Below are 27,883 nucleotides of genomic sequence, written 5' to 3' on the forward strand. Positions count from 1 at the left end.
ATAAAAAGTTATTAAAAAAAAAACTCCCTGCTCCTAAACCACCGCAAATATCCCACATACAGACCAAGTAATGATGTCTAACAGCTCAGTGACGGTGGCCCTTTCGTTTGCCATAATGCTTGAAAAGCCAAAAAAAGAAGAGAGATTTCACCGATTCCAAATTCCACTAAAGGTCACACAAGGCGCATTTGCACAACCCACTTAACCTGTGTGTGTTTGTGTGACTGTACTCATTTTCTACCTTCGCACAAGGCACACAACCCTAAATTAAAGCAGTCCAGCAAGAGGTGAGCATTCCTCCACCTGTTCCCTTCCCTTTTTTTTTTTTTGGTACATTTTCCATTTTTTACACTTTTTTGGTTGAGCGAAAAGGAAAGTGTGAAGAGGAGAATCAGGTCAGATGAGAAACTTTAGTTGGGGGTCTGGCTGTGGTCCCGCCTCTCTCTCTCTCTTCCTCCCCGCCCCCAACACCACAATTCTCCTCCCCACCCCCCCCACCCCCACCACAGTGGTTCTCCGACAGCTTGCAACCGGCCTTGGTTTCAGATGGGAGTTGTGCAAACTCCCACAGGGGACGCACCTTCCCGGGCCCCCGCTTACAAGCTGCTGAGCCAAAGGGAAAATCTTAAAGAGGAGGTGCGGGAGAGCTGGCAGGAGGGAGGCAGAGAGTAAGCGGGGAGAGAGGGAGGGAAAGAGCGGGGGGGGGGGCACGGAGGAGAGAAAAAGGATTGTTCGCAAAGGGAAAGAGATGAAGATGGGGGGAAGGCAGGAGAGAAGAGAGAAAGAGGGAGAGGAAAAGGTAGGAAAAAAGGAAGGGCGGAATAAAAGGAAGGAAAAAAGGGATTGGAATAAAATAGAAGAAAGAAAGAAAGAAAGAAAGAAAGAAAGAAAGAAAGAAAGAAAGAGAAAGAAAGAAAGAAAGAAAGAAAGAAAGAAAGAGGGAGAGAGGGAGGGAGGGAAGGAAGGAAGGAAGGAAGGAAAACAATTCCAAGAAGACATTAATGATCACAGCTGTCCAAAGCAGGTTAATCTAGAATTTACTTATTTCATTTCCTTCCTTCCTTCCTTCCTTCCTTCCTTCCTTGTCCCTCTCTGAGCTTGGCTGTTTTCTTGCAGAAGTTTCATTACCCAACTAGGTAACATCATCAGTGATCTTCCTTCCTTCCTTCCTTCTTTCCTTCCTTCCTTCCTCCCTCCCTTCCTCCCTCCCTTCCTTCTTTCCTTCCTTCCTTCCATCCATATCCTTAGTGCTCTCTGAGCTTGGCTGTTTTCTTGTAGAAGTTTCATTACCCAACTAGGTAACATCATCAGTCATCTTCCTTCCTTCTTTGCTTCCTTCCTTCCTTCCCTCCTTCCATCCCTCCCATCATTCTTTTTCTCGTTTCCCTCATAATCTCTCTTACTCTCTTTCAATCTTCCATATTTTATCTCTCTTAATCCTCCCTCCCTTTCCTTTCTCCTTCCATTTTTCATTCACACCGTCATCATTCTCTTTCTTTCAATCTCCTGTCTTTTTCTCTGAATCCTCCCTCCCTTCTTCCTTTCCTCTCTCCCTTCCTTCCCAGCCTTACCTCCACCTTCCCTAAAAGAGTGAGGGGCTTCTAGCAGGGCAGACCTCTCTCGCTTCAGTGACAAATAGGAGGTGGAAAGACCTCTTGGGGGCTTTCATGGTTCCCAAAGAAGACAATTTCGAACAAAACTGTGGAGGGACAGACCCAGCTGGTGGGGGGGAGGGAAATAAAATACCCTACCCCTAAAAAAGGAAGGGGCTGAAAGACCCTCCCCTAAGCCTTATTAATTTTTAGTACGTGTCTTCTCTTGTCACTGCCACTTAATTCCAATTTCTCTGTGCGGGTTTTTACAATAACAATGACAACAAACGACACCCCCCCCCCTATTATTCTTGCAAGACTTGTGAATTGAATTGAAATCCTTTTAGGGCAGGGGGGCTTTTGTTTTGGGGTTAGGAGACACTTTGGAGGGTCCTAAAAACCAGCCCCTTAGCTACCATGGTGCGTTATTTTGCAGTGTTTGTTTTGTTGTGCATAGAGAGGATTGAATGAAAAGAAGGGCGAACTGCTGGTTTTTGGGGGGTTCTTCTTTTTTGGAAAAGGGGACGATTAAAAAAAGGGGACAATTTGTGCCCAAAGACTGCAGAAAATCCACCCGGAATCTCCTTTCTTCATCCAGCATTTTCAAATTATTATTATTATAGTCCCCCCCCCCACTCAGCCAGATGTTTAGACTGAATTGGGCATTTTGGTCCTATTATTATTATTATTATCTCTTGTTCATTAAACATGAAACTCAGTCAACTTAACATTTAAAAATGTGTGTTGTTGCTGTTGTTGTTGTTGTTATTATTTCAGTTTTCTTGTGGTTGCCCAACTCCAGGGCTCTTTATCCTCCTTACTTCTCTCTGTTCTGAATATTATTTCATTGTCAAAGTTTGAATACCTCCAGACCTTGAAAGTATTCATTGTCCCCGTTTTTAATCTGGTAACTTTTCTTGAAATTCTGTCTGTCTATCTGTCTCTATCTCTATCTCTATCTCTCTCTTTATCTATCTATCTATCTATCTATCTATCTATCTATCTATCTATCTATCTATCTCTATCTATCTATCTCTATCACTATCACTATCTGTCTGTATCTCTATATATCACTTTCTATATCTATCTATCTATCTATCTATCTATCTATCTATCTATATCACTATCTCTGTCTGTCTGTCTCTTTATCTCTATCTCTTTCTATATCTATCTATCTACCTATCAATCACTATCTCTGTCTGTCTCTCTATATATCTCTCTCTATATCTATCTATCTATCTATCTATCTATCTATCTATCTATCTATCTATCTATCTCTATCACTATCTGTCTGTCTCTCCATCTCTATCTCTTTCTATATCTATCTATCATCTATATCACTATCTCTATCTGTCTGTCTCTCTATATATCTCTTTCTATATCTATCTATCTATCTATCTATCTATCTATCTATCTATCTATCATCTATCTATCTATCATCTATATCTATCTATCTGTCTATTTCTGTCTCTCTGTCTCTCTTTGTCTCTGTTCCCCCCTCTCTCTCATCTTCCCACCCTAGTCCCTTCTGAAATATAACATAGCAAAAACGTTTTCCTTCTTTCCTCTTCCATTTACTCCTGAGTAAAACCTCCTTTTCCATCTCCCTGCTGGCTTCAGGTCTTTGAAAAAACCCCAGTGTCAAAATTAGCTTTACAAAAAAAAAAAAAAAAGCCCATGTAATGTGGGGGGACTTAACATTTTTCACCAATTGGGTCCCCTTCTGACAGAAAAGGCACAATGATCTCAATGCGCTGTAAACCGAGAGACCGCTATGCCCAAACTTCAGGGTTGAGAAATCGAATTTTTGCCTTGTTGATCTGGGTTGCCTTCAGACCTCCAACATTGGGGGTCCAATGCCCAGTTTATTTGCTTTTAAAGAGTCCTTTTGACATATTGCCACGTGAGAGGAGGGGTGATGCCTAGTAGATGCCATAGAAGATTTTTTTTAAAATTGTCGGCGCTGAATCGATGTGCCGTTTAATCATTGTGTAAAACGCCCTTCGGCGAAACATGAATTTCACCTTAAATTCGGTTGAACTTCCTTGCGAGTCAACCAAGAGGCTTTTTTTTCCTAAAAGAAGGGGAAGAGCTTTAAAATTCCGAGGGAAAATCGTGATGATTTATTTTTGTTAAATAATATAAAGAAAGGCAAGGAGGGGACGGATGTGGAAGAGAAGGTTTGTAGACGGAGGAGGAGAGAAATGAAAACGCTCTTTGCTAGAACAATTTCAGAGTTTCACTTCCTCGCGTTTTTAGCTGGTTTTCCCAGCACTTTTATGTTTTCCTTAAAAAAAAAACATTGTAAATATATTTATCGTCCGGGTGCTGTAAGGCTTTTTAACAGTCTAGCTTTCGTGGCCAGGGCGAAGAGAGGAAATAATCTCACTTTTCAAGAACGAAACACGGGTGGCTTAAAGCGCCCCCCGTTTTCAAGCAGACCCCCCCCCCCAAAAAAGCACTTTCTCCTCTTCTTCTTCTCCCTTTCCCCTCCCACCCCACATTGCTAATAACCCCATTTAAAACTTCATCAGCGCTGTAATGATAGCAAACAGAGCAGCAATTGCCTGCTAACCGTCGGATCTGCGCTGTAATTAATTCAATGTCTGTTTTAATCAAACTGAGGAGCGATCAAGTTTTTTTTCCCCCTCCAGTCCGGGTGGCACGCGTGACGTCACCCTAAAAGACAGCCGGCCAATCCGGAGGGGCCCTGCGGGGCACGTGGGCTCGGATACTCGGTTAAAATTTAAAAAAAAAAGAAAAGGGGAAAAAAAAGCAACCGTAGGGGGAAAAGATAGAGGAGGCGGAGAAGAAAAAGAAAAGAAAGTCGGCGCGAGTCGGAGCGGGTTTCCGCCATAGAGAAAGCGGGACAACGAGTGGGGGACGCCTCCGGAGCTGTCCTTGGTGCTGAAACGGCGCGCCGAGGCCGTTTCGCCCCCCACGAAATCTCCTCCCGAGCGATAGATCCCGAAGGATCCCGCAGGATCATGGGAGGAGACGAAGCGGAGATCCCCCTCGTCCGCTACTTCGAGCGTTTACTAAGGTGCTGATAGATTCTCACTGTATTAAGCGGGTCTTAAGCTTTGGTGTCCCGGGCTGTTCATGTTGGATTGGGTGCTGTCCATAGTGCTGAAAAAACTCAACTTCCTTGCTAATCCCCTCCTCTCTCTTTCTCTCTCCCTCTCCCTCTCTCTCTCTCCCTCCCCCCCCCTCTCTCTCTCTGTGTCTTTCTCTCCTTCTTTCTCTTTCTCCCTCTCCCCCCTCTCTCCCTCTTTCTCTCCATCTTTTCATTTCTCGAGGATGAGCTTCTTTCGGTTGGGCTGTTGTGAAAGTTTGCTGTCCTTCCTATGCTGGGTTTCGGACACATTGGATCGGAGTGGACGTGGTCTTTGATTTAAGATCTGGGCGGCCCGAGGGGTATTCAGGACCAGAGGTTGCGATGGGACAATTCACAACCTTGCGGGCGCTTATGGGAGAGTCAGGTCGGTTGAACTCCATGCGATCCAACCCGCCCAGCGAGCAGGAATGAAGCGGGCAGCCGCCTCAAGAGCTTGAGTGGTTGAAGTGCTTTCCCTCATCCTTGGGAGAGTAAAGCCCCTTTGAACCCCCGGTGGGCTCAATTTGGAGAAAGTCAACAGCCGGTGTAAGTTGCGGTTGGGATTTAAGGCATGCTCAATTGCAATTGAATCTTGCTGAATCCAATGGGTTTATTCTTTTTATAAAGCCTGATTAACGTCTAGGACCAACTCAACTCGGCTCCTTCCTTTTTCCCTTTGCCTTTTGACAGTTTTCCTTCCCTTTTTTTTCTCTCTTCCCGCTGCAGCCGATTTGGACGCTGATCGCGCCCCCTCCCCTTCCGCGCCCACCACCCCAAAGTCGGGACCTTGGATGTTAAATGCGGGCCAGGAATTGTGCGTTTCCCAGTGGTGCGAGCGTGCCTCCTTCGCCTCTTTCCCCCCTCTCCCTCTCTACTTCCGTAACCTCGGCGGGTTCATGCATTCCTGACAAACGGCATGGAAAACGCCAACGGATTTGGGATCGACTCCCTCCTCTCCCATCGATCCGGGAGCCCAGCTGCACCCAAAGGAGACCCGCCGCTCCTGGGAGACACCAGATCCTCTCTGGAACTTAGCCCTCGCTCGGAACTCAGCAGCGGCTGCTTGTCTCCCCCGTCCCCCCGGAGGGATTGCTTGGAAGCGCCAGCTCAGTTACCCGGCGGCTGCGGAGGCGGAGGAGGGGTGGTGAGGCTGGAGCCTCACCTGCCGGGCCCCCCCATTTCAGCCGCCTCGGCTCAATCGAGAACGGTGACCTCCTCCTTCCTCATCAGGGACATTTTGGCCGATTGCAAACCCTTGGCGGCCTGCGCCCCTTATTCCAGCAGCCACGGGCAGGGCGCGCAGGAAGCGCCGGCCCCCATTCCCGCCAAGGCCGGCGGCGAGGACTTTCGGGAGAAAATCGAAAAAACTAGCAGCAATTCTTCCTTGGATTCAGAATACAAAGGTAAGGAGGGGGAGGACACTGTAAAAAAAACCGCGTGGTTTGCAAAGGGGAGCGGGGAAACCAGCTTAAATCCCCCAAACGGGACCATCCATTTTTATTTTTTTAGAAAAGTCACCAAGTTTAGTTCTCTTTAGTCATTCTGAAAAGTCACCCAAAACTGAAACGGGGAGGGGGAGGGGGGCGAGAGAAACTAAAGTCTGGGAACATCTAACCACCCCTTTCCTTTGGTGGGTAGCTGACCCCCCCCCCCTCTGATCTTCCAAGCCTTCTCCATTTCCTGACTTATGCTAATAACGCTAATACTAATAATAACAAGATCATTCGCGACGTGTTAGTACCACTTGATAACAAGCCTTAGGTAAGGTCTCACATTTGGAATACTGCGCCCAGTTTTGGTCGCCGGGATATTAAATAATAATAAAAAAAAGATGTTGAGTCTCTAGAAAGAGTGCAGAAAAGAGGCGAAAACATAGAAAGGCGGTTGTGGGGATTGAGTTTAACGAAAAGAAGGACTAGGCAGGGGTCTTCCACTATTTGAGGGGCTGCCCCAAAGAAGAGGGAGTCAAGCTATTCTCCAAAGCAGCTGAAGGCAGGACAAGAAGCAACGGATGGAAACTCATCAAGGAGAAATCATCCTTTCTCTCCTTCCTTCCTTCGACCCTCCCATCCTTTTCTCCTTCCTTTTCTCCTTCCTTCCTTCCTTCTCTCATTCCTTCCTTCCAATATCTCAGGGGTTGCCCCAAAGAAGGGGGAGTCAAGCTATTCTCCAAAGCAGCTGAAGGCAGGACAAGAAGCAACGGGTGAAAAAGATTATTAAAGAGAGATCCAAGAATTATGGATGTCCTGACTGGGAGAACAATTAATCAGTGGAACAAGTTGCCTCCAGAAGTTGTGAATGCTCCGACACTGGAGGTTTTTTAAAGAAAAGGTTGGATATCCATTTGTCTGAAATGGGATAGAGTATCTTGCTTGAACAGGGGGCTGGACTAGAAGGCCTCCAACTTTGTTATTCTCTTAAAAACCAATAACAAGGAAAGAGAGGGCAAAGTCCCCCCCACACCTTATAATTCTTGGACTGTTAGGGGCGATCAGAATGGAGTGACTGGAAGAGCGGAGAGAATTTGGAGGGTTCAATTAGCAACCTTTGTTGGGGGGAATCTGCTTTATATTACCTGCAGGATTTGGGACAATCTCTCAGCATCACCGGGGATAACTAATTAACCCTTCATTACCAGCTTCTGCTGAGAATTCCCCAGTCAAATACTACATTGCAACAGCAAAAATTATCATTACCCTCATGTTCGGAGGGACCGCTCCTAGGAAAAATCCAGATCTTGCAAGAAGAGCCAAATCCAACTTGCACCCAAGGTGTTTTTTTTTTTTAATTAATAGATAGACTGCCTCTACCTAGGGAGGTTCCAGGAGAAAATTTCCCTCTTTTTTTTTCAAATGGAAAGCTGGGTTGAATTCAGCCTCCTTGTAAGGCTGTGGACCCATCGAGTTGGTAGCATGCGATGGGGATTTTTAGTTGCAGGTGGATCCCCAGCCATCCTACCAGGTTGGGGCTAATTAAGCATCGGGTACACCCTGAGTCCGGCAGAGCGGATACTTTCTACCCCTTCCCCCGGCTAGGGATCAACAGAGGTAGGGGTGATGGTTGAATTGGCTGGCTTACCAACCATCTGGATCCCTTCCCAGAGTCCAGGGGCCGTTTCCTTCCCTCTGGAGGTCGGTTTGGTAGGTCTCCCGCCGGATCGGCGTTCGGGCTTCATGGCGGGGGTCTTCCGAGGTGTTATTCAGCGGCCTGGTGCCCCTCCTCCTTCCCACACTTGCAGCAAGTTGGTGGCCTTTGCGCTTAGGGCGTTTTGTGGTTTAAACGGCTTCCTTTTCCCTTAGCGGGGTGATGTTCTCCATATTCATCCGGCCCGGTATTGGTTTCTGGCCATATCTATTTCAGCGTCCTCAGCTACGAGGTACCACTTGTGTAAGCCATGAGGGGACCCTCGGGCGAGGGAGGAGGTGTACCGGCCATCGTCCAGCCCGTCTTTGAACCAGCTCACCCAGAGGTCCACCCGGTTTCGATCCACGCGAGGTTTCGGAATTCCTGGGTGCATTCCGCTCCTGGCCTGCCACCTTGTTTCACCATCCGGTTACGATCCCGGTTGGCCGAAGGCTCTTCAGATCTGTAGTCGGAGGGCCATCATGAAACAAGGGTCAAAAATTCCGCAGCTCGGGAGTATCGGCCTTGTGGAGTACCACCGTCCAACGAGCAGCCGCTCCGTTTAACGCTAGGGTCACCCCTCAAACTCGTGCCCCTTGGGTTGGTTTCGCCCGTACTCTTACTTGTACGTGAGGACTTGGGCGAAGAAGAATCCCAGCTTCTGGGGGGTCTCCATTGTATTGGACACCTAGTGGGGGGAAGCCTTCCTCTCTAGTCTGGGTTGGCCGGGGACAATCATCTGGGGTGGCCTGATGGGTGGCAGGTTCTCTGGTCCGGCTCCGTGGGTCTGGGGTGGCGGCTCCCCCCAATCTCTGGCTGGTGCCTCTTCCGCGCTCCTTCGTTGGCGGTCTCAGCAACTGGGACGTTTTAAGTTCTCCAACGCTTCTATCACGAATCGGTTGATTTGTCTTTTTAAGTTGACTCTCACTCCGCGTGGTTCCTTTTGATCGGATAGGGCCTCCCGTTCCAGGTTTTTGGATGAGGATGTCACACACACCACACACACCCCAATTCTGCCATCCCGGCTGTCCTTCTTCCCCACCCCGGTTGACCATCGCGGCTTGGTGGAGTTTTCCAGGATCGCTTCGGCGTCTTCGATGGGGCAAGCGCCTCCAGTTGAGTGGGCATTGGCGTCTCCCTTCCCCCAACCTCCAGCTTCTCTCTGCTCGCTTGCTCTGTTTGGGATATGATTTGTAGGATCCCCTCGATAGAGGAAAAAAAAAATTCTCTCTCCGGAGGTTGATCACTTTTGCAGACCCGGCTTTAGGGAAGACCCGGCCTCTCCCCCTTAATCAAGGCAGTAGAGGGTCTTTAAACTTGGCATTTGAAAAAGAAAGCTGGGCGGAAGGCAAAAGGGCCTGGGGTCCTTAAGGTAATTCAATAGGAATAAAAGAAGTTCGAATCCCCTCCCAACCGTCCATCCCGGCGTGGATTTGGCCAAGGTGTGAAGATGTTTTTTTGTTTTGTTAAGGGAAGATCTGGGAAAGGGATAAGAAGATTTTCTCAGCCTGAATGAGGCAGTTGACATGGCTCTCCCTCCGAGATTAATTTACCTGGTATGGGATATATAGGAAAGAAGGGTAGAAAAGGCCTGTTTATTTTATTGCATTTATTTATTCCATCAAGCATGAATTAGATAGCAGATATAAGAATAGACATGATCTTGGATACATGGGATGGATACGAATAGAAGGGAATAAATATTAGGACAGGGGCGGTAGGCACGCTTATGCACGCCCCTTCCAGACCTCTTAGGAATGGGGTGAGGTCCACGGTAGACAGTCTAAAGTTAAAGTTTTTGGGGGTTGGGGGAAGAAACCCCACAGAGTAGTGCGTTCCAGGCGTGGCTGAAGTCGCCTTTTCTGCCATCGAGTTTGGAGCGGTTTACACCTTGAGTTTCTATCTATTGTGAGCTCTCGTGTTGCTGTGGTTGAAGCTGAAGTAGTTATTGACAGGTAGGAGATTGTAGTGGATAATTTTATGTCTAAAGGGAGTATGGGGACCCCCTCTTTCTCCCCCCCCCCCGAAGAATGGTAGATTCACGAACCGGGCACCCCCTTCCCATTTCATTCTGTGCTATGTACATCCCGTGGCTTTGCAGCACGCCCATTTTAGCTGGCCTGGGAAAGAAAGGTGGATCGGATTGCTTTTCCCTGGGAAATAAGCACCAAGAAAATGAGATCATGCAGACTCAGGAATAGGAAGGAGGAAGAGGGAGTCCTGTAGAGGGGATAGGCAGTGGAGGAGTAAGGAAACTGTCCCAGTCAAGGAAGGAAGGAAGGAAGGAAGGAAGGAAGGAAGGAAGGAAGGAAGGAAGGAAGGAAGGAAGGAAGGAGAGAAAACATAAAAAATAGAATTGGTAAATTAGGAAGGAAAGGAAGGGAGAATGGAAGGAAGGAATGCAGAAAAGGAGGAGAAAGAGAAGGAGAGAAAACGGGGGGGGGGGAGAACCAGCACATTAGGAAGGAAAGAAGGAAGAAGAGATGGAAGGGGGGGAAAGGTGGGAGAAAATAGGAAATGATAAAATAGGAAGGAAGGAAGGGATAAAGGAAGGGAGGAGAAGGACAAAGAGGACGGGGGGGGAGGAAAAGAATGAGAAGGAGATAAAAGAGGGAGGGGAGATTTGGGAAGGGGATTTTTTTTTCAGAAGGAAAGATTGTTGTTGAAGAACATAAGTGTGTAAAGCACACAACTGTGTGTGTTTCCAAATAGGGAAAAGTAAACGGCTTGGAGCAGTTATTATTTTCCCTTTTAATAAGTTAGTCTGTGTAGTTTCCCCCTAGAACGCTTCTCATCCTGCACAAATCTATTTTTTTAATTATTATTATTCTTGCAACCCAATCAACAGTCCCTTGCCTCCTAGATTTTATTTTATCAGAGCAAAAGGGAACAGCCTACGTGGCCCACTCAACCATCAAGTCTACTCAGGGTTTAGTGGAAGGAGATAGAAAGTCGAAATCCCTGTTTTTGTGGAAGGATAAGCTGGAAATAAAGGCACATGGAGGAGAAAATAGATGTATTTGTATTTCTGGAGAAAAGACAGATGTTAGTGATTTCCCAAATGTGGTGTTTCTTTCTTTCTCTTCCCCCCCGCCCCTCACACTCCAAAAAAGTTTTCAAAACAATGTTAAGATTGTTTGCTCCGTTGGATATAATGTTTAATATTTTAGAAGGAAAATTCTCTGCCAATGTCTAGAAAGGGAGAAGGAAGGGAGGGAGGAAAAGAGGAAGGAAAGAAAGGAGATAAGGGAGTAAGGAAAGAAAAAGAGTGGAAGGAAGGAAAAAGAGGAAGGAAAGAAGAAGGATATAAGGGAGGAAGGAAAGAAAAAGAGAAGGAAGGAAAGAAAGAAAGAAAGAAAGAAAGAAAGAAAGAAAGAAAGAAAGAAAGAAAGAGAGGAATTGAGGAAGAAAATAAGGAGGGACATAAGGGAGGAAGGAAATAAAAAGTGGAAGGAAAGAAATGAGGGAGGAAAGAAGGACATGGGGAGTAAGGAAAGAAAAAGAGAACGGAGGGAGGGAGGGAGGGAAGGAAGGAAGGAAGGAAGGAAGGAAGGAAGGAAGGAAGGAAGGACGGACAGAAGGAAGGAAATCCCTGCTAGTTTACCTCTTAAGCATTCCCACAGATTTCAAACCAGAGTCTGAATAGAAGTAACTCCTAATCTATTCTCATTCATTTTTGAAGAGGGTGGGGAGGGGGGCGCATCGCTTTGCATGAGAAAATCATTGAAATCCAAAGGCCGGGTGGGGAATAATTACCAGGCTATTTAAAAAAAAAACAATCCTCTCCTTGAGTTTCAGTCTAAAGACGGGGAGCAGATGCGTGGCCAGATGTTAGGCAGGGAAGCGATTTTGCTCTTGGTGACAAGCTACAAAACACGCGCGGCTTTTACGCACGGCGGCCAGTGGCAGTAGAATGGGATTTTTTTGCGTGGGGTTTTTCTGCTTCTTTTTCACGAGGCCCTGGTGGGTCCCCCCCCATCGAAAGCGCTTCCCAAGATTGCAATATGATTTCTCCCCCCCCCACTTTAATCTGATTTCTTTTCTTTTTTCCCCTTTAATCTGATTTCTTTTTGACCTTTGCATGCCTCCCTCCCTCTAGATTAGAAGTTGGGACTGTAATTAGTTTCTGCGTCGCTCTTCTCACCACCTCTTAAGACTCCGTATCGCCGTGAAATCGAAGCTTCGGGGGTTATTTTTTTTTCTCAAAACCCCCCCCCCCCAAAAAAAAAAAGCCGAAACGGATCCAAAACCTCAAAACGAAGCTTTGGTTCTACAGCGCAAATGCTCGCCGGTCCTTGCAAATGGCTGAAAAAGACGGGGAAGGGTTGAAAAAGGAAGGAGGGGAAGGGGGTGAAATCGCCGGCTTTACTCACCAAACGGGGGTGGGGGGCGGGAGTCGAAACTTGGGGCGCCCCCTTAACTTTCTCTTCCCTCCCGCTTCCTCCTGACAGCCCATTTCAAAATCCAAGCGAAGGTCTGAAGAGAAAATAAAATCTTCTCTTCTCCCCCAAAGATTTGGGAATTTTCAAACATCTCAAAAGTTCTCCATAAAGGAGGTCAGGTTTCCCCCCTCCCAATTTTGAAAAGAGGGGAGGGGAGACCTCCAAAACGAATCCCCAATGCCTTCCTTCCTTCCTTCCTTTTCTCCTTTCTTTCTTTCTTTCTTTCTTTCTTTCCTTTCTTTCTTTCCTTCTTTTTTCTTTCTTTCTTTCTTTCATTCTTTATTCTTTCCTTCTTTCCTTTTTCTTTCTTTCCTTCTTTCTTTCTTTCTTTCTCTTCTTTCTTTTTCTCCTTTCTTTCTTTCCTTTTTTCTTTTCCTTCCTTCCTTCTTTTGTCTTTCTTTCTTTCCTTCTTTCTTTTTCTTTCTTTTCTATCTTTCCTTCTTTTTTCTTTCTTTCTTTCCTTCTTTTTTCTTTATTTCTGTCATTATTTATTCTTTCATTCTTTCCTTTTTCTTTCTTTCTTTCTCTCCTTTCTTTTTCTCCTTTCTTTCTTTCCTTTTTTTCTTTTCCTTCCTTCATTCTTTCTTTTTTCTTTCTTTCTTTCCTTCTTTCTTTTTCTTTCTTTTCTTTCTTTCCTTCTTTTTTCTTTCTTTCTTTCTTTCTTTCTTTCTTCCTTTTTCCTTTCTTTCTTTCCTTCTTTCTTTCTTTCCTTCTTTATTCTTTCCTTTTTCTTTCTTTCTTCCTTCCTTTCTTTCTTTTAATGCGGGCCTCGTTTCCTGAAGATTTCTCCCCAAGACGAAGTTGAAGGATCGTTGCTCCCACTCCCAGACCATTTTTGGCTCGAGTGGGGGTCCTTGGTGCTCTAACACCATTGCCCTAAATTGGGGCTCATGAAAACGTCTGCAAGGAGGAAGGGAAGGCAAACCCCCAAGATCTGGGAGCACCAAGAACCCCTCAGGTCAACCCTGAGTAAATATTCTCCTTGGATGCCACCCTTAAGCTTAGGGAGCATTTAATTTTTCCTATTGCCTTCCTTCTTTCCTTCCCAAATCCAATTTTCCTCTTTTCTCTCCTTCTCCTTCTTTTCCTCCTCCTCCTTCCTTCCTTCCTATTTAATCATCTCCTATTTTCTCCCACCTTTGTTTTTTTCCCTGCCATCTCTTCTTCCTCCTTTCCTTCCTAATGTGCTGATTCTCTCCCCCCCCCATTTTCTCCCCTTCTCTTTCTCCTCCTTTTCTGCTTTCCTTCCTTCCATTCTCCCTTCCAATTCTATTTTTTATGTTTTCTCCCCTTCCTTCCTTCCCTCCCTCCCTTTTGACTGGGACAGTTTCCTTACTCCCCTACTGCCTATCTCCTCTGCAGGACTCCCTCTTCCTCCTTCCTATTCCTGACTGTGCAGGATCTCATTACAACCCTTTGAAACCCAAACTCCAATTTTTCAACCTTACCCTTTCACGTCCAGCTTCCAAGATATATCCCCCTCCCCCCTTCTGTCTTTCTCGTCCTTGTTCATTCTTATGGTTGCCTTTTATCTGTAAATTAGATTTCTGATTCTCTTTTTTCTAAATCTCTGCCAAGGATTTCGAGCTTCTAATTCTACCCCTCAACCATCCTAAATTTGAGATGAGATAGATAGATAGATGATTGATAGATAGATAGATAGATAGATAGATAGATAGACAGACAGACAGACAGACAGACATAGTGTCTGTATGTATTATAGACAGACAGACAGACATTTTATCTGTAAATTAGTTTTTGATTCTCTTTTTTCTAAACCTCTGCCAAGGATTTCAAGCTTCTAATTCAGATAGATAGATAGATAGATAGATAGATAGATAGATAGATAGATAGATAGATAATGAGAGAGGGGAGGAGAGAGAGAGAGACCTATCTATCTATCTATCTAATATTAGATAGAGAGATAGACAGACAGATAGACATAGTGTCTGTATGTATGATAGATAGACAGACAGACATTTTATCTGTAAATTAGATTTCTGATTCTCTTTTTTCTAAGTCTCTGCCAAGGACTTCAAGCTTCTAATTCTACCACTCAACCATCCTAGATTTGAGATGAGAGGGAGGGAGGGAGGGAGGGAGAGAGAGAGAGAGAGAGAGAGAGAGAGATATGAGAGAGATTAGACAGAGACAGAAAGAGAGATTGATATAAGAGACAGACAGACAGACAGACATAGAGTGTGTGTTTATTGATAGAATGATAGATAGATAGATAGATAGATAGATAGATAGATAGATAGAGTGTGTATATGTGTGTATATGATAGGTAGATAGGTAGATAGATAGATGAGAGAGATTAGACAGACAGAGAAAGAGATTGATACGAGAGAGAGAGAGAGAGAGAGAGAGAGAGAGAGAGAGATAGTGTGTGTGTTTATTGATAGAATAATAGATAGATAGATAGATAGATAGATAGATAGATAGATAGATAGATAGATGCTTGTTTCCTTTTCACATCTCATGTTTAAGAGATCTTTGGGGCTGCATTTCTGCTTGAAGAATTTTTTCACCTCCCTCGTGGCTCAATTAAGTGGATTATTGTCTTCCTACGTAGAGAAACCGACTTGCTTGTCGGATCTAAAACCTGCCACAAGGATGTTTGAGTATAAAGCCTGTCTTGTCAACCCCCCACCCCTCCACCCTCCCACCCAACTGAGGGAAAGTGAACAGGCTGCGTTCAAGAGTCTGCATTCCCACCAACAAACCCACTCTTCTTCCCTTAAGACAGGGAGACAACTTAGATGAGGAAAAAATCTGTACACACACAAACACACAAGAGATGGCCTTGAGTTAATCGCCCTTGTGGCAAACCGGGATTTGCCAATCATCCAGCTGGTTGGTGTTTATGATCTAAACCGGATTAAAAGAAAGCAGTTCCCATCTCTAAATTGTAACAGGGAGAAAACTCCAAAACTGAGACAGAGAATCCGAGAAGACAGAATCTGATTTTCTCACATCTACTATATCTATTTCCTTTAAAATACAACGAGGAAAACTTGTTTCCTGTTTAAGGATATAGAAACACATGCTCCAGGCTGGGAAAATATTTTTCCTGTTTCCATGTCTCGCCTGGAGGAACATATTTCTACTTTTCCCTAGAAAATTCTTTCACCTTGCTGATTGTGGCTGACTTTTTCTAGAATTGTCCTTCGTGTTGGGTTATGTTTTATTTTTAATTCCAGCAGGAAAAGTCAAGAGCCTTTGCTTGGAAAATTGTCAGTTTTGATCCTTCCCTTGGGACAAAATTGCGACCGGTTTAAAGAAAAGATCTTGCCAAGGATATTCCAAGACTAACAGGAGCATAATTTGGTTTTCAGAATCATTAGAGTGATTCTATCTCCTGCACCCGCTTTTTTGCAAGAATTCCAGAATATAATACTGTAATAACAACAACAATTAAATCATTTTGCTCATTTTCTAAGGAGGCAGAAACTAAAAAATGTAACAGAATTCAGGCTAGTTTTATAGAAAATGATGATGATATGTTAGAAATGATGACTGGTGGAAGTGGCAATGATTTTGATTGATCTCTTTACAACTGCACCCGATCAACTCTAAAGATTTTCAGGACAATTTTTTTTATTAAAAAAAAATGGGATGGAGCAAAGGATTCTTATTTTCATAGCAAGTTGTCTCCAAGGATGCCCCCATCTCAACATGTCACCTTGGTCTCCTGCAGAAATGAGTTCGTGATCCCGAGGAATTCTTTGGAAAGCAAAGCAACTTGTAAGAAATGAACGGAGAAGGAGAATGGAAAGGAGAGAACGATGGGAAAGAACAGAAGGGGTGGAAAGCAGAGAAGGAGGAGAGGAGAGGATGATACGGATGAATGAGCAAATGAGTGGAGGAAAAGGAGAGAAAAGGGAAAAGAGGAGGAGGAGCAAGAAGGAGAGGGAGGAGGAGGGGAGGAAGAGGAGGAGGAGGAGGAGGAGGAGGAGGAGAAGAAGAAGAAGAAGAAGAAGAAGAAGAAGAAGAAGAAGAAGAAGAAGAAGAAGTAGTAATCACAAGAAACTACCTGCATTCAGGATAATGCAGAGTGCAAAGATGGAACTGCAGAGATGTTGACTCCCTCTTCTTTGTGGCAACCCCTGAGATATTGGAAGACTGACATCATATCACCCCTAGTCCTTCTTTTCATTAAACTAGACATCCCCAATTCCTGCAACTGTTCTTCTTCGTATGTTTGAGCCCCCGCCCCCCCTAATCCTCTTCGTTGCCCTTCTTTGCACACTTTCTAGAGTCTCCACAACTTTTTTCGTACTGTGGTGACCAAATTTGGCATGGTGGTAGCAATATTCCAATATTTGAGGGACTGCCACAAAGAGGAGGGGGGGTCAACTTAATTTTCCAAAGCACCAGAAAGAGGACAAGAAGCAAGGGGATGGAAATTAATCAAGGAGAGAAGCAACCTAGAACTAAGGAGGAATTTCCTGGCAGGGAGAACAATTCACCAGTGGAACAACTTGCCTCCAGAAATCATAGGCACTCCATCACTGGAGGTTTTTAAGAAGAGACTGGACACTCACGTGTCTCAAATTCTATAGGTCTCCTGCTTGGGCAGGGCGTTGGACTGGAAGACCTCCAAGGTCCCTTCCAACTCTGTTCTGGTTCATTGATTGATTGATTGATATTTGGATATTTGGATTACCAAGGCATTATAAAGAGACACCAACACTTCCTGATCTTGATTCTTTATCTCTGTTACTACAGCTAGAGCCAACCTGATAAATGGCCTCCTTACAACTTCTTCAAATGTGAAGAAAGTTTGATTCTTTATGTTCACTCATTAGTAAATCCCACGGATTTTACCGTTGCCGTTGAAACTTATTAGGGACAGAATTGTGATTTCAGCTGCTGGCGCATAGAGGATTAAACCAACAAAGGAGAACCGAGGAGTCTTTTAAATATAATTTTCCTCTCCCGAAATAAACACACACACACACACACACACACACACACACACACACATTATATTATTATAAAGGGTCAAATGTATATGTGGATTTTCAGTTCGCCCATGATAAAATCAACTTTTAAAAAAAATAAAAGCCCTTCTCTCCTTCAAAATAACGTGCTTCTCCACCGCCTTGCTAGTTTATCCAAAATAAGGTCTATTATTTATGCCAATTTTACATTAAGAACGTGGAATAAGCTTTGAGCAGCCCCAGAGGACGTGGCGCAGGAAGCTATTGAGGGAAAGATTCGTGGTCTGGCTGGGCTGATTACATCTATTAATTGTTTAATAATTGATCGTTTGATTATTATTTAATGACAAAGGTTGCAAATGAAAGGAAAGGAATATGTTTGGGCTCTTGCCACTGTGTGTAAAACGTGGCACGAGGCAGTGTTGTGCGTTGTGTGTCTGGGTTGTTGGGGGGATTTTTTTGTGTTTTTTTTTAGGTGGGGGTGTCACTTTACAGTGATAACAGAGAAGCTCCTTTTGATTATATATGTGAAATGGGCAGAGCTTAGCTTTTTCTCACCGCCCCCTCCCACTCCGCGGGTGTTTTAGTTCTATTGGACTACAATGTCTATCTTCCTGTGGGCATACTTCTGGAGAAACCTAAGTTTTGAGGGAGGGTTGGGGGGGGAGGAGAAGCAAATGGTTTTATGTGCACAAATTTTGTAGGAGAGAGAGAGTTCCATGAAAGGGAAGTTACTCCTGTGTAAACAACAGTGGGGGTTTTTGGGGGGCATGGAGAAATACGCATGGTAAATTCACAGAGGCTGATAGACACCCCTAAACTTGTTCCTGTGAAAAATATTTTCCTTCCTTCCTTCCGTTTTTCCCTTCGTTCTTTTAAACGTGTGAGCTTTCTCGTCTTTTTCCACACCTTCTTTTTCTCCTACCCTTCCTTACCATTCTGAATTCCTCTTCTATCTTCTCTTTCAATTTTTCTTTCTTTTATCCTGTCATTTCCTTTCCCCTCCTCTTTCTTTCTTCACCCTTCTTTTTTTCCCCTTTATCTATTTACCAGCTTCATTTCCCTTCCCTTTTCTCACTCTTTTCTTTTTCTTCCCCTTTCTATTTCCCCTTTCGTTTCATCCCCCTCTCTTTCCTTTCCCTTCCCTTCCCATCCCCCTTTCCTTTCTTTTCGCTTCCCTTTTCCTCTCTTTCCCTTTCCTTCCCATCCCTTTTTCCTTTTCTTTCCCTCCTCTCTTTTCCTTTCATTCCTTTCTCTCTTTCCTCTCCCTTTCCTTCCTTCCTTCCTTCCTTCCTTCCTTCCTTTCCTGTTCATTCCCTTCCCTTCCTTCCGCTTCCCCAAAGGCGACTCCTTTCCACCCCAAAGCGCCCGGGACCCATTTTCTCCCTTTCTCTCCCGGCTCCAGTGAAGGAAGAAGGCGACCGGGAGATCTCCAGCTCCCGAGAAAGTCCTCCGGTGCGGCTGAAGAAACCGCGCAAGGCGCGCACCGCGTTCACCGATCACCAGCTGGCGCAGCTGGAGCGCAGCTTCGAGAGACAGAAATATCTCAGCGTCCAGGACAGGATGGAGCTGGCCGCCTCGCTCAACCTTACCGACACCCAAGTGAAAACGTGGTACCAGAACAGAAGGTAAGCGAGAAATAGACGCGGGCGGTTGGGAGAGGGAGAAAGAGAGAGCATAGAGGCCACGAATTCGGATTAGACTTGGTTCCATTTGCATCCACGCCGGGTCCTTATTCTCAACTTGCCTTGGCCGATTTCAAATATCCAGGCTGGTTCAGACCGGCTCCTTTTGAGAAAACGGGATTGAGAAAGCCTCTTCCGAGAATTAAAAAGTCGCCCGTGAAAATCGGTGTAAAGTGGTTGGTTGTGGTCCCGGAATCAGCCCAGTGAGGACGTTTGCAAAAGAAGCGAGTTTAGTTAGAAAGTTTAGTTAGAGAGAGTTCAGCCAGAATTGAATTCCATGAATTGAATTCTTCCTTCTCTTCTATTTTTTCCCCTTTTATTTTATTTTCCTTTCTATTTTATCTTTTTTTTTAAAAAACCTACATTCTTAATCTATGAATTCTAATTTTCCTTCCTTCCTTCCTTCCTTCCTTCCTTCCTTCCTTCCTTCCTTCCTTCCTTCCTTCCTTCCTTCCTTCCTTCCTTTCCACCTCAGTTCTATTAATCTGGTTACTCAACCCAATAGAGTTTAGAGTTTTATTTCATTTGTATGCCGCCCTTTTCCCTAAAGGGACTCAGGGCTGCTCACAACTCAAACAAGGGAAGGGAGATACAGACCATTGACAACAACACAAAACAATACATAATTAAAAACGCAACAATCATACCATTCGAGATAGGGGCAACGATTCTTTAGCCCCAGGCCTGTCGGAACAGCCAGGTTTAGTTGCCAGGTATAGTTGCTTCTTGTTAATATGTGGGTATGTGAATTTAGGTAGGGTCAAGTTGGTTTGGGAGAGGGAAGAAAACATATTAACTTCTGCAAATTTTAGGAAAAATCAGGAGTGGCCAGATAGATAATTGACTTTTGCGCCGTTTCCTACAGTGTAATTTTTGTGGCTGTGATGGGAATGCAGTTTTAAAAAATATTTTAAATATTTTTTAAACATTTAAAAAAATATTTTAAAACTCTCCCATTATTTTAAAAACCGTGTTCTGTTGTAACTGCAATATTTCCACTGTGGAGTAAATCCTCTTGAATTCAGTGAGGCTTACTTCTGAATAGAGCTTTGTAGGTAGTTTCTTTCTTGCGCTAAGGGTTTTTTTTTTAATGGTTTCTGGATGCTAAACTGCAAAAAAAAAAGTCACTTGATTTCCAAGCCTTGTTTTAAAAGGCAAATGAAATCAGGCAAGGAATGAAAATAATCACTGTCCAGCTCAAACGGTGCTGAAATATTTTGAAGAAGGTCGAATCCACTCGCAGATTATTTTTGCAAGCTTTTAAGTTACACTGAACTCTTGACGCTGGAGCCAGTTTCTGGATTACACTGGGCTCCTGTCCCGATTGTGGAATAAAGGCGCTTGATTAGGTTAAAATAGCCAAAATCTAGCTGTCACACATGACTGCACAGAAAAAGACTTGGTGATGAAAGGGCCAGGTTTTTAACCAAACTCAAGAAATTCTGGTTAATTTCGATTTAGATCAGTTTTGGTCTTACTTAACCTTGATTGGTGTCAATCTTGGCTATTTTTTAAAAAAAATCTTGATTACTTTTGATCTTGATTAAATGGACCTTGATGAGTTTAGATCTTGCTCAGTTTTAATTATGTGTAGTTTTGATCATGGTTTGTTATTGCCAGGCCTGGCAGGGATGTGATGTGTGAGCACAGCTAGGCACTTTAGTTTATGTATGATTCAGTGTTTTGTGCTCTGATGTCACTTCGTGCTAGGCAACCAGAGAACGCACGCAAGTTGTGGGCAATCTTGCACAATGTGTTTAATAGTTTGCGTATCAGCACCACAATCGCAACAAGGGGAATTGGACATCCCGTTACAATGAGGCCACTGCCATACCCCCACAGAAGGGTTGTATAGAATTTCGTGGGTTGTGTGAATACGTTGACTTCCCTTCTGTCAGTATTGCAGGCTGACTCACTGCCCACAGCCAGGAGTTCGATCCTGAAGAGGCTCAAGGTTGACTCAGCCTTCCATCCTTCCAGGGTCATTAAAATGAGGACCCAGATTGTTGGGGGAGGGGGGGCAAGAGGCTGACTCTGTAAACCGCTTAGAGAGGGCTGTAAAAGCACTGTGAAGCAGTATATAAGTGCTGTTATTAAGTGCAATCATATGCTAAATAAGAATAACTAAGTGTTTTGTGTTGACTTAGGATAAAGGATCAATAACCCAATTAAATTAATTGGGTTATTGATCCTTTATATATATATATATATATATATATATATATATATATATATATATATATATATATATATATATATGTATATGTATATATATATATTAGATAGATAGATAGATAGATATTAGATAGATAGATAAATAGATAGATTAGATAGGTAGGTAGGTAGGTAGGTAGGCAGGCAGGCAGGCAGGCAGGCAGGTAGAGGTAGAGGTAGAGATAGATAGATAGATAGATAGATAGATAGATAGATAGATAGATAGATAGATGATAGATAGATAGATAGATAGATAGACAGAGTTAGATAGAGATAGATAGATAGATAGACAGACAGACAAAGATAGATAGATAGATAGATAGATAGATGATAGATAGATAGATAGATAGATAGATAGATAGATACATAGATACATAGATAGACAGACAGATAGAGATAGCTAGCTAGCTAGCTAGCTAGCTAGATAGACAGACAGATGGATAGACAGACAAAGATAGATAGATAGATAGATAGATAGATAGATAAATAGATAGATATTAGATAGATAGATAAATAGATAGATTAGATAGGTAGGTAGGTAGGTAGGTAGGTAGGTAGGTAGGTAGGTAGGTAGGCAGGCAGGCAGGCAGGCAGGCAGAGGTAGAGGTAGAGGTAGAGGTAGAGATAGAGATAGATAGATAGATAGACAGACAGACAAAGATAGATAGATAGATAGATGATAGATAGATAGATAGATAGATACATAGATAGACAGACAGTTAGATAGAGATAGCTAGCTAGCTAGCTAGATAGACAGACAGATAGATAGACAGACAAAGATAGATAGATAGACAGACAGACAGACATAGATAGAGAGAGATAGATGATAGATAGATAGATAGATAGATAGATAGAGATAGATAGAGATAGATAGATGATAGATAGATAGATACATAGATAGATACAGACAGATAGAGATAGATAGATAGATAGATAGATAGATAGATAGATAGATAGATAGATAGATAGATAGATAGATAAGGTAGGCAGGCAGGCAGGCAGGCAGACAAACAGATGATAAAGATGGTTGATAGATGGATGGATAGATAGATAGACAGACAGACAGATAGATGGGAGGGGGGGGGAGAGAGAAATATACAAATATAGATATGAATGATGCCTTCTTAACTGATTCTCCCCAATCACAGCTCTTGATCCCTTGGTGCCCTTATCCCACCTCCTTCTCTAAGCCGTCATCTTGGTGATAATTGCAAACCAAGAGAGCAAATTGAATTCAAGATGCTGGCCCCTGCTAAGGGTTACCAGAGCAAGCTGGGAGAATTTGAACAAAGAGGCCGCAACTGTTCAGAGGTCATTTCACCTTCTGCCTGGAAAAAGCAGCTGGAAAAAACAAGAAGGTTAGAAATGAGCCGTCTTGCTGGTTTTTGAAGGAGTTAGGTTAAGGTTTCCCCGGGTTGCAATGCAGTTTGAAAGTGGGACAGGCCTGTACAGCAACGGTGACCCCTCCCCCCCTAACATGGTTTGTTAGTCTGAGGTGTGGGCTGACCTGCGAATGCACACTCGTGCCGTGTGGCTTTGTCCACCAGGGCTTGGAGTTTGCCTGTCTTGTGTGAACCCACCAGCTTGGGGACAGTTTCAGTTCTAGCGTAAGCTGTGCGAATGTGGCTGGTTTCCACCAGTTTTGGAAAAGCTAGGCTATTAATGAACTGGGCTATTAATTAAAAGTGAGCAGGCTTGTGGGTGGAAAAACAGAGGCCGGTGGTGAGAAAATGCATCCATTTTTATTTTTATTTTGCACTCTCTGAGTTGGCAAAACAGTTCTCGCAGCCCGTTTGACTGGCCCTTTTTTGACCTGGTGAAATTCCTTTGAGATTTTCCTCCTTTTTAAAAAATTTGGTTGCTGCATTAAACTTTTAAAAATTGCTCTGTTTGCATTTTTTAAAGAAAAGCACCCCCTTCTTCATAAATCAATATTATTTGCTTCTTATTCTCAGTTTCTCAGAGACAGGAAATCTTTCAGATTTGACGAGGGAGGGAAGAGGAGGAGGAGGAAGAAGAATAGGAGGAGGAGGAGGAGGAGGAGGAGGAGGAGGAAGGAGAGGAGGAGAACAGGAATAGGAGGAGGAAGGAGAGGACAAGGAAGAAGGAGAGGAGGGGAAAAGAAAGAGGAGAAAGAATAGGAACAGGAGAAAGAGAGGAAGGAGGAATAAGAAGAAGAGGAAGGAGAAGAGGAGGAGGAGGAAGAATAGGAAGAGGAGGAGGAGGGAGAAGAGGAAGGAGAAGAGGAAGAGGAAGGAGAAGAGGAAGGAGAAGAGGAGGAGGAGGAAGAATAGGAAGAGGAGGAGGAGGGAGAAGAGGAAGGAGAAGAGGAAGAGGAAGGAGAAGAGGAGGAAGAGGAAGAAGGAGAAGAGGAGGGAGGAAGGAGAAGAGGAAGAGGAAGAAGGAGAGGAGGAGGAAGAGGAGCAGGAGACAACCAATTGTTTGATTTGCGTGGGTAAGAGAAAAAAAGAGAGAGAAAGGGAAATAAATCGGTTGTTTTTTTTCAGCTAAAGACACAACAGCGCATCGCTGGGCATATTAATAATACATCCCAATTGATGCTTTGGGCATCAATAATTAAGGGCAGTTACAGTAATTACACAATTATGATGACCATGAATTATTTACTGGGGGGGGAAAGAGAGATGGAATTGTTCCTAGACAGAAAAGGTGAAAGGCGAGGATGATGGGCTACGTGACTCTCAAAGCCTTCCAGCATGGGGCTTGTTGTCCTCCGTGAGGTGGTTGGACCACCTGCAAAATTTACCTGTCTGAAGCAGGTAGAATGGAGGGGGCGAATCCCGCTGTCTTTCTTACTGGCCTCACTTCAGAGGTGCTTGATTCCCGAGACTAAACTTACGGCCATTCATTTAGTGACGGAGGGGAAGAGATCAACCCCTCCTTGAGTTAGAAGCTGGAGACCAGACCGATAGTCCTTCAGTAACACAACCTTTAGTTTACACACCGTTCAAAGTTAGAGGGACCCACCCCTTTTGGTCACGTGATCAACCTTCAGAGGCTTGGCCACTGGCATGTACTTATAACTGTTGCACTGTCCTCTTTCGCGAACCTTCTCACACAGGGGGAAGCCACATTCCCTTCACAAACCAGGTTCTAGTTACTTAACAACTGCGACAGAGGTGGGTTCCTACCAGTTTGCACCAGTTCAGTAGAACCGGTTCGTCAAATCTACCGAACCGGTTAGAAGAGGTTCCACCAGAAAGCAGGCCACACCTACAGAAGAGGTTCCAAAAATTTTTGAAATCCGCCACTGACAGACAGACACACACACACCCACACCCACACACACACACACACACACACAGACTCACATAGAGAGAGAAAGAGAAAGAAAGGAAGAAATAAATAAAGAAAAAAAGAAAAAAGAAAGAAAAAGTGAGAGAGAGATAAAGAAAAAAAGGAAAAAGGGACAGAGAGACAAAAGGAAGGAAAGAAAGAGAGAGAGAGAGAGAGAAAGAAAGAAAGAAAACACATGACTGGCAAGCCACTCCCACCAGGTCACATGGCCGGCAAGCCACTCCCACAAAGGAGGCCACACCCACAGAGTAGGTTCGAAATTTTTTTGAAACCCACCACTGAACTGCGAGGATTCACTTTCATCACTGCGGCAAGGAAGATGGGGCAAAAACTCAACTTAACAACTGTCTCGCTTAGCCACAGAACTTTGGGGTGACGTACAACACGGTCGTATATCGAAGAGGACTACCTGTAGATGAACAAACCTTGGGGAGCACGTCAAAGTCTGTGCAGAAGTGTGTGGATTTTGAAGAGAAGCTCTAAGTGAGAAGTGGGGTTCCCCCCCCCCCCCCGTTCTGACCTAGGCTTCCCAAAAGCACGAAGCCGACTCCTTGTCCCGATAAAACCTCTTTTATTTAGGTTAAAGGGAATTCCTCTCCAGCAAAGTTCCGGCCGCGGGAGTTCACAACTACAGACCTTTAACAGGCTTGGAGAGCTGCCAGGCTGATATGTTCCAATCTCCACGCTGTAGCAGCAATTCCTTGGCAAGGAGTCGGGAATAAATCTTCACACTAATTAAGTGAACTAATGGGCTCCTTCAAACTCCACTCCCCTTTTGCTCCTCTTTATAGGGATATGGGAGGGGTCATTCACCATCCACCTGTGGCTTTACACCTGAGTCAGCCCTTGCTTCTTAACTGCTCCCTTCATCTGGCAACTCTGTGCATGCTCACACTGAGAACAGGCTCCAGCTGTTCTTCTGCCCCACTGATCTCCAACTCTGAAGGCAGCTGATAACTGGCATATGGCCCTGGCCCCCTCTCTGCCTCCGACGCAGAGCCCTCATCCGAGCCTTCCCCAGACTCCAGGACTGGCCCATCTTCCTCCCTAACCTCCTCACTGTCAGAATCTGCTACCAGTTCCGCTGGCCACTGGCGGGCCACAACACCCACACCACCCTACCTGCTTTAGAAAAGTTACCCCCCCCAGGTGCTTTCATTCACATAGGTTATATTTTATCGATACTGACTGTATTAATAATTAAAATTGAGGCAGGTGCTGCTACTGCTTCTTCTCATGGTTTAATGGGATTTTAAAAATGTAGTATTTTTCAACATAGGCCAGCAAATGAGTTTGATTTTAAGGACCCCCTCAGAGGGTCTTGAAGGGGGTGGTGGTCTCTCTCTCTCTCTCAGGAGGTCATAAAGCCACACTTTCAGAAAAGCTACTCTAAGAGAAGAGAGGCACTTTGGTCTAATGGTTAAGACACCATGTTAGAGAGCAAGAGGCTGGGAATTCTTGTTCCACCAAAATTTCCCTTGCTAAACATTTGTTTAGTGAGTTTCGGCCTGTTTTACGACCTTTCTCGTCCCGTTGTTAAGCGAATCTGTGCCGTTCTTAAGTTAGTCACGCGGTTGTGAAAGGAATTTGGCTTCCCCATTGACTCCACTCGTCAGAAGGTCGTAAAGAGGGACGGTATGCGCCTGGGAGGCTACGACCGTCATAGATACGAGCCGGTTGCCAAATGTTTGGATTTTGATCATGTGTCCAAAAGGAGCCCCCTCCCCCCCCCATGGTTGTAAGTGTGAAAAAACAATCCTAAATAACTTTTTTTCTGGTACTCTTGTAACTTTGAATGGTCACTAAACAGAATGTTGTAAGAACTCCTTTGAGGGTATTCTGTTTTCAAAGAAGAAAAATCAAGAAAGTCCAGTAGCTTTTTATGGGGGGGGGGGAGAAGGGGGGAAGCACCTCAACCATGACCTGAAGAATTGAACATCTCCATAAAAATATTCACCGCCTCCTCCTCCTACTCCTCCTATGCATAAATCCCACTTCCTTATAACATTGATGATGTTACTTAGTTGGGTCATGGAAGGTCTGCAAGAAAACCACCAAACTCAGAGAGATTCTGCTGTCTTCCTCCTCCTTTTCCTCCCCCTCTTCCTCCTCCTCCTCCTCTTCTTTCTCCTCCCCTCTTCCTCCTCCTCCTCTCCACAAATCCCACTTCCTTATAGCACAGATGATGTTACTTAGTTGGGTCTTGAAATGTCTGCAAGAAAACCACCAAGCTCAGAGAAATTCTACTGTCCTCTTCCTTCTCCTTCTCTTCCTCCTCCTCCTCCTCTTCTTTCTCCTCCCCCTCTTCCTCCTCCCCACAAATCCCACTTCCTTATAGCACTGATGATGTTACTTAGTTGGGTCATGAAATGTCTGCAAGAAAACCACCAAGCTCAGAGAAATTCTACTGTCCTCTTTCTTCTCCTCCTCTTCCTCCTCCTCCTCCTCTCCACAAATCCCACTTCCTTATAGCACATGAAAACCACCATGCTCAGAGAGCACCAAGGACCCCACAGCCCTTTTCCTCCTCCTCTCCGTCCTTTTGACCAGACCAGAACAAAATAACAGAGTTGGGAGGGACCTTGGAGGTCATCTAATCCAACCCCTCCTCTGCTCAGGCAGGAAACCCGTCTGAACCCCGTTTTCTCTCTCCCCCTCCTTCCCTCCAGGACCAAGTGGAAGAGGCAGACGGCGGTGGGTCTGGAGCTGCTGGCCGAGGCGGGCAACTACTCCGCCCTGCAACGGATGTTCCCTTCGCCCTATTTCTACCCGCAGAGTTTGGTCTCCAACTTGGATCCCGGCGCTGCGCTCTACCTGTACCGGGGACCCAGCGCGCCCCCTCCGGCGCTCCAGCGGCCTCTGGTGCCCCGCATCCTCATCCACGGACTGCAAGGGGGCAGCGAGCCCCCGCCGCCTCTGCCCCCGCTGGCCGGCGTCCTTCCCAGAGCCGCCCAACCGCGGTGAGCGGACTCCCACCGTTCCGGGCTTTGCTCCAGGAAGAGACGCGGGAACGCAGCGCCCTCCCCGCATCCCTGCGCCGGATTGACTCTGCAAAGGGGGCGGGCGGGGGAGGGAGGGGAGGAGAAGTTGTGAGGAAAGACCTGCACGCATCTGGAGGCATTCCCACGACCGACCGCCTTTCCTTCCTACCACCAGGCCAACCGTCCCTCCCACCAACCGAGATGCTGCAAAAACACGCGTCCCTGGCACTTTCAAAAATCCAGCCTCTCTCTGCTCTGGCATCGGATATACATATATATTTTCCTCCCCCTCCCACCATCGTGGTTTATTTCCCCCCCCCCCAAATCGGGCAGCCCCCTTCTCGGATGGAGTTCTAGTTGGGTTTAGAAGATGGTGTGAATGCTGCGTTTGGCCAGCTTGAGGGTCCCTGTACCACCAAACCCCAAAAGATGGCCAGCCATCGGTCGAACCCGTTTTAGAGATGCAAACCTGGTCAATGGCCGGA

The 27,883-nt window shown here is 45.0% G+C and overlaps 1 protein-coding gene across 1 annotated transcript; it reads left to right on the forward strand.

The window, feature by feature from the left end:
• Positions 1-5,605: 5,605 nt before the first annotated feature.
• BARHL1 (BarH like homeobox 1) lies at positions 5,606-27,381 on the forward strand. Its single transcript, XM_032232380.1, has 3 exons — positions 5,606-6,092; positions 18,606-18,828; positions 27,087-27,381. Exons 1-3 carry the CDS (start codon positions 5,606-5,608, stop codon positions 27,379-27,381), a joined length of 1,005 nt encoding a protein of 334 aa, XP_032088271.1.
• Positions 27,382-27,883: the final 502 nt, after the last annotated feature.

The sequence above is a fragment of the Thamnophis elegans genome, chromosome 16, assembly GCF_009769535.1.
Source record: "Thamnophis elegans isolate rThaEle1 chromosome 16, rThaEle1.pri, whole genome shotgun sequence".
In the NCBI taxonomy this organism is placed as follows: domain Eukaryota; kingdom Metazoa; phylum Chordata; class Lepidosauria; order Squamata; family Colubridae; genus Thamnophis; species Thamnophis elegans.